The following is a 7462-nucleotide window of genomic DNA, read 5'->3' as shown; positions in this document are numbered from 1 at the left end:
ATTTGTTTAAGTAAATAATTACACCAACATTTTTTTCTTCCCGTTAGAACCTTTAACTTTATTGGCTCTTATTAAGATTGTAGATGTAGATACAGATGTAGATGTAGATAAATATAAAATAAAAACGTGATAATTTTTTTTTGTCAAAATCTAATACAAAAATTTAACAAATAAAAAAATACCATTCAAAGTTTAACTTAAAAATGATATACTCCTTGTATTTTTTTTTTAAATACTTCATACATATTTAAATACAAAGTTATTCATAAAAAATTTGATATCAATTTCATTTAAAATTTTATTTTTCAATTATATTTAAACTCAATCTATGAATTCTAAAAATACATAATTATTATGTATACATATAATGGATTATACATATAATATTTTCTAGTGACATCCGATTGCACCTCTCATGTGTAAAGGGGTGGGTTCGAGTCTCAGTGGAGGCGTTGCTGTCTCTTTGTGCTTCAGTAGGTTGAGAAAGTAGTTTGTGAACAGATACTACATTGTAATATAGTCAGTAGCACTCAAAAAAAAAAAAAAAAGATAATGGATCATACATATAATATTTTCTAAAAATTGGAGACTTGTGCCATCTTTCAAGCCATACATGGCTAGAGCTAACTCTAAATTTAGACTCCCTTCACATTTTATTCGTCTGATTCTATTATCAACAGAATTGATTAAAGTTATTTGTAATTCCTTTTATTATAATATTAAGTTATATATATATAGAGACAGAATTTAGAAAGTACATTAATTATATTAAAACAAATTTTAAAATAATAAAACGATTTAAGATGAATACTGAATAGTATTAGATTGCAAAAATGGGACAGAGTGGTAAAAATTCTATAAAGACAGGGTATTTGCTAAATACATATAATTAGTTGATAACTAATTACATGTAAAATTACTTATAAAGACATAAATATAATACGATATTCACTTAACTTTTAAAATACTTTTACAATTTAAATTATCATCATTGAGTTATTATTAATTATATTTTAACTATTATTTGTTGTTTTGCTATTAATAATATTATAATTATAAAGAAATACTATTTAGTTAATAATAATTCAATATTAAAAATATAATTTCAAATAAAAAATAATCAACATAAGTTGTTAATAATAATTATGTGATAAGTATATTATGCTATTTACTTGACTCTTAACAATATTTTTACAATTTATTTTCATCGTTGTGATATTATTAATTATATTTTAACTATTCAGTATAAGTCAAGTAATCCTAGGCTATCTTTATCCATGTAATACTCTCTCACTTTTAAAAGGGAACCCTATATTTTTACCCTCAATTTTAACACCTATTTAACATAGATTTAGCAGAAGGACCAAAATTGACACAAAATCAATAGTTAAGGAACCGACTTTGGTCAAATTAAAAGTCGAAGACAAAAATTGATAAAAAGAGTTAACTACCGATTTGGTCCCTCGACTATTGGTATTTCACCACTTTGGTCCTCGACAATTTTTCTTACTCAATTAAGTCCTCGACTTTGAAAAAATTAACCAATTTGGTCCTCCGTTTATTTTAGTGTTAAACAACCGTTAAATCAGGACCAAATTGGTGAAATTCCAATAGTCAAAGGACCATTTCGGTAATTAATTTTGACTGAAATGGTCCCTTGACTATAGCGAAATTACCAATTTGGTACCGATTTAACGGATATCAAATGGTAAAAATAAACGGAGGACCAAATTGGTTAATTTTTTCAAAGTCAAGGACTTAATTGGGCAAGAAAAATTATTGAGGACCAAAGTGGTAAAATCCCAATAGTCGAGGGACCAAATCGGTAATTAACTCTCGATAAAAATCAATAGTCGAATGACCCAGGAATTAACCCTTAATTTTAACATTGAGTATTTCTCAATTGGTAAATGCATTCTAATAGTGTCGGTTGATTGATGGAATAATTAATTGGTAAATGCATTCTAATAGTGTCGGTTGATTGATGAAATAATTAATTAATTGGAATTTAAGGCAAATCTTGGTCCTCAAGAAAATGATTTCCAGACAGAGAATTTGGTTCCATTAAAAACCTTAACAAAGGATTTTTTATTTTTTATTTTTTAAACAAGGAATGTTCTTCTTCCCAATAAATGTTAAATAATCCTCAACTCCAAGGCCCCATATGCCCTAACTCGACAGAGCATCGGAAAGATGTAAATCATGGTGACTCAACTAAACCATAGAGGCTAGACTGCTCCCCACACCCCGGCTCGACAGAGCATCTGAGGGATGTAAATCATGGTGACTCAGCTGAACCACAAAGGCTAAACATTTGCTTATTGCACACAAGGAGTTACCCTCACTTTGAGAGGTTGCTCCCACACTGTCGCTGGTGAGACTCGATCTCTGGTCTTTTTGTCCAAACTTCACCCATGTGACCAATTGAGTTGCTCATACGGGCAACAAAGGAATGTTTTGGCCAGACGAAGAGGATGATTTGATGAAAGATGTTTGAAAAATTGTAATTACCCTAAATTTTGCCACTCACAAATCATTCATTTTATGATGTGTCAAAATTTTGGGTATTAGTTTTGTTTTTTATTTTAAGTTTAATTCTATTAATATCTAAGATTGTGTCGCATCATAGTGTGGTGGTTTGGGTATTAGTTTGTATTCTTTTTTTAGAGATAAGTTTATTGTAATCAACGGTACTTTTAATGTTATTTCTAAATATATAAAGTTTACCTACTAATCTAAACTTAATATTATGAAAAATTAAATTATAAATAACTTTATTCCGGGAGGCAATCTTACTAGAAATCATTGCCTTTCCTGGTGTACGTTGAAATGTGAAAATTTTGGTACCCCTGCACATGCATAATTTTCCATATACACGAGAGGGGAGTTAATAATTCAAATTTTCACTAGTGCATTTTCATATGTGAAAAATGTGTAAGGCCATGCATAATACTGTTATAAATCTCTTTCACATTAATTCACACAAATAACTATTAGACCGATGACATTTTTAGGTGACTAGCTAGCTTCATCTTAGAATTTTTTATTATCACATCACATTTTTGCTGTTCTCATTGTTGGATTTTGGACCGTACAAGACAAACAATAACGCATGACCTCAGTTTTTAAATGACCCAATATATATTTTTGATCTAGTTAATTAAAAAATAAAAATTAAAATTAATCCTAAAACTCATTAATTTTTATTTTTTTTTCAAATCATTCCTAATAATTAAGACCTAATTAATTGAGTATGACAAAACCATTTTGTAACTGAAAAAAAAAAAGAGTAGTATATTTTTCGGTATTGGTTTTAAAAATTGCACTTATACTTTTGGTATGATTTCATTTATTTATAAGAACGGGACCCAAAAATCCAAAAACCGACGGTTGTAAAATATACTTTTGAAAATAAGAGCAATGACATAATTTTATGAGTTAATTTAAGCAAAATCATGATATGATCAGCTCTTAGAAGTGTTTTTAGTAATCAAGGAAACCCACAAACTTTAACTGGTAAAGATCAAACAAGGGGCCGTGTAAATCAAATCAATCTAAATTACTGGTTCAAACAGACATGATCAATAAAAAAAACTCCAACTATTAAAATTTCATCTTGTAACATTATTGTACTTACCCATAATTATCCACTCAATAGCCTAACCAACTTCCCAACTCTATATAAGTTTGGGACATCCAAGAAAACATAGCAAACTAGATTGAGATTGAGCTAGCTTGCCAGCCATGGCCACTTCAACTCATCCAATAATTTCATGCACCAAAAACATTTCCTTCTCCACCAAGTCTTCTCCCCTTAACTTTTCCAGACCTTCCCAAATCTTTCTCAACCCCAGCAGGGCAGCTGAAAGACGTGGTGACGTCAAGATCCGGTGCGCAGCCTCGCCGGAGGGTGCTGACGGGCGTCAAAACCCGGACAGCCTCTCTTCGGCGAAACTTGACCGGAGAAATGTCCTTCTGGGCCTCGGGGGTCTCTACGGCGCTTACAACTTCGCCGGCGGCTCCAACCCCTTTGCCCTTGCCGACCCTATCCCGGCCCCTGACATTTCCAAGTGCGGCACTGCTATCATTTCCAACAGCACTGATGAAGTGCCGTACTCTTGTTGCCCTCCCTTCGACGGCACTTTTGTGGACTATAAGATCCCCACATTTTCAACGCTTAACTGCAGGCCGGCTGCTCACGCCGTGGACGACGACTACTTGAACAAGTACAAGACCGCCATTCAGAAAATGAAGGAGCTTCCCGCCGATGATCCCCGAAACTTCTACCAGCAAGCTAACGTCCACTGCGCTTACTGCAATGGAGCTTATCAACTCAACGATAAGTCCTATCAGATCCACTTCACATGGCTCTTCTTCCCTTTCCACAGATGGTACGTACTATAGTATACTATACAATACTATACGCACTTTTACAATTAATTATATTTTAATTATAGAAAAAATTCACAAATTGAGTAAAACCACTATAGTCCAAGATTAATTTAGATGAAACTACTATAGTTGAGGATTAATTTAAGTATTAATAAAAGTGAAATTAACAAGTTATCTTAACAAAGGACTTAATTGTGTAAGACCATCAAAATTAAAGATTTAACTAAGCACAAAAACTATAGTCGATGGCTAAATTGGGTATTAACTCATATTAGTCCCCAAGCTAGCTACTTACAAAATTATATTTATTCTCGATGGAACTCGAATTCGTACGTGTCGTGTTGTGACACCACTTATTAATGCTTTCTTCAATAACGACTAGTACGGAGTCTGTCACCAAACTGTCCTTGGTGCCCTAGTTAATAACTGACTTTTGAGCTTGTAATATGAGCTTAATTACAATATTAAAAAAAAAAAAAAGGACTTTTAGTATAAAGAAAGTTTATATATTCCTCACTCCTCAGGTACTTGTACTTCTACGAAAGGATCTTGCAAAGTCTGATAGACGATCCAACATTCACATTGCCGTACTGGAACTGGGACAATCCACAGGGCATGATTCTCCCTGAGATCTTCGACGACGACGAGTCGTCGCCGCTGTACGACCAGTACCGCAACCAGGACCACCGCAATGGATACGTGTTGGATCTAGCATACGCCGGCGAAGAAAACACCGCCAACGACTTCCAGAAGGTGAAAAACAATCTTGCGGTTATGTACCGCCAAATGTTAACCAACGCGCCGTGTCCGTTGCTCTTCTTCGGCAAACCTCTTCGCGCTGATAACGACTCCGAGAACTCGGGCATGGGGACCATCGAGAACGTCCCGCACAACTCTATCCACCGATGGGTGGGTGATCCTAGGACTGCTCATAATGAGGACATGGGTAACTTCTATTCTGCTGCTAAAGATCCGGTGTTTTATTGCCACCATTCCAACGTAGACCGCATGTGGACCCTTTGGAAGACCCTCGGTGGCAACCGTACGGATATCCCCGACACCGATTGGCTCCAAACTGAGTTCCTCTTCTATGACGAAACCAAGACTCTCGTCAAGGTTAAGGTTGCAGATTGTGTGGACAACGAGAGGCTCGGCTACACTTTTCAGGTATATTAAAATTAAATCTATTGACATTTAGTCGGTCTGTTGAGTAACTGCATTGCTTTAATTTACATTCTCTTAAATGCTCTGACAGGATATGCCGACTCCATGGAAGAACTTCAAACCCACGAGGAAAAGAAAGGGAAAATTGAAGAGAACTGCCAAGTCAGTATCCGCATCCACTACCGTGTTGCCGGCAACCTTGGACAAGATTACAACGTTCTACGTGACGAGGTCGTCGACATCGACACCCGCGGGGAAGGAGGAGCTGCTGGATCTGGACCTAGAGTACGACGACACGCAGTTTATACGGTTCGATGTGTTTCTGAACGAGGACGAGGAGGTGAATACGAAGGAGCTGGACAGGATCGAGTACGCGGGCAGTTTCTCCAACTTGCCACATGTGCATGACGACACCTCCACTAGTAAAGTCACGACCTCCACTTTTAGCCTGGCCATCTCGGAGCTGCTTCAGGACTTGGGGCTGCAAGGTGACGACAAGATTCTGGTGACTCTGGTGCCCAAAGCTGGGGGTAGTTGCGTCACCGTCAAAAAAGCCTATACCGACACTATCGATTGCTAAGATCGATCTATCCTATCCCTATCCATCCATGAATATAATATATTGAATGTATGCTTATGTTGTTCGTCTGCCTCCTTACCGTACCCGTGGCGCTAAGGTAGGTCTTTAATTGTTTGATGTAATAATAAGTGCTCACTCCTCAAATCCTATTAGTTCAGAGTGTGAGGATCCCGGGTGAATGACTTCGCCTTTGTGGGCAAGTAAGGTGTTAATGTATGTATGTGTATGTGTAGTGATTGCTAATTAGGGTTCTGCCATCAATAATTGTAATGTCTTCTTTCCGTGTAATAAACTGTGCTTGTGTTTGGTTAATGATTGATCAATCCAAAAAAAAAAAAATTGTCTGAAAGTCTGAAATAAATCACTTGCACTAACTAAACTTGTCGTGGATAGTTTTCCTTGCCCTATTTGTGTTGAGCTTAACCCACTGATAACCAAATCAATCACCATTCTAGTGTTGTTGGGGGTACCATTAAACACTTTGTTATTCCTTGCCTTCCACAAACCCCATAAGGATTATGCGAACTTGATATTCCACTTCGTACGAGTCATTCGCCATTGGAGCACTTTGACGAGAACGGATTAGGCCTGTTAGGGCGAGAAAAAAGTTATTCGTACAATTTGAAAATGAGATTGAAGCAACTTTGCAACACATATTCACGGCTTATTATGAACTCAAGGTTGAAAAAGATGATCTTTAAAAGTCATGCTATATTGGATCAAGATTTTTAAAAAGTTTTTAAAAGTTATGTGATATTCAATTAAAACTTTTAAATAATCTTTAAAAGTCATGTGTTATTCAAAAAGTTATGAATTCCGTAGACTTTTATATACTTTTCCTTTTCAAATATAAATAGTTGAAATCCAACCCCAACCCCAAGATTTCAAAATTTTCTTTCTACCAACACTGAAGGTTTTTTTTTTCTCTCTCTCTATTTAAACTCTATTTTTTCTCCTTATTTAAAATTTTAAACTTTATAAACCATATACCTAATAAATTCAATAAATTATTGTTTCTTCATTATCCTATATTTTCTACGTACCTAAACTCTACCAATTTTTTTTCTCTCTCCTAAACTTTGCAATCTTCCTCTAAAAATTCAAAATAATATTATTTTTATTTCATTGTTGCTTATATATTTTGATTTTTTTTCTATGAATTTTTTATCCCTAACTTCTATACTTTTTCTCCTAAATACATGAACAGAGTAAATTTTTTTTATCTATCACGTCAACTTTTACTATATGTTTTATAATATTCATATGTTTATTCGTAATATATTTTTTCTTTTTTTCTTTTTAACAATATGCTATTACGAATAGTGA

The 7462-nt window shown here is 34.7% G+C and overlaps 1 protein-coding gene across 1 annotated transcript; it reads left to right on the top strand.

Moving 5' to 3' along the window:
* The first annotated feature begins 3728 nt into the window (after nt 1-3728).
* Nucleotides 3729-6448, top strand: LOC116002464 (polyphenol oxidase E, chloroplastic-like). The gene is made up of 3 exons (XM_031242610.1): nt 3729-4391; nt 4917-5559; nt 5648-6448. Exons 1-3 carry the CDS (start codon nt 3745-3747, stop codon nt 6134-6136), a joined length of 1779 nt encoding a protein of 592 aa, XP_031098470.1. The 5' UTR covers nt 3729-3744; the 3' UTR covers nt 6137-6448.
* The last annotated feature ends 1014 nt before the right edge of the window (nt 6449-7462 follow it).

The sequence above is a fragment of the Ipomoea triloba genome, chromosome 13 (assembly GCF_003576645.1).
Source record: "Ipomoea triloba cultivar NCNSP0323 chromosome 13, ASM357664v1".
NCBI lineage: Eukaryota > Viridiplantae > Streptophyta > Magnoliopsida > Solanales > Convolvulaceae > Ipomoea > Ipomoea triloba.
Note: the sequence above shows the minus strand (reverse complement) of the source record. Positions and strands in the feature narration are given on the sequence as shown.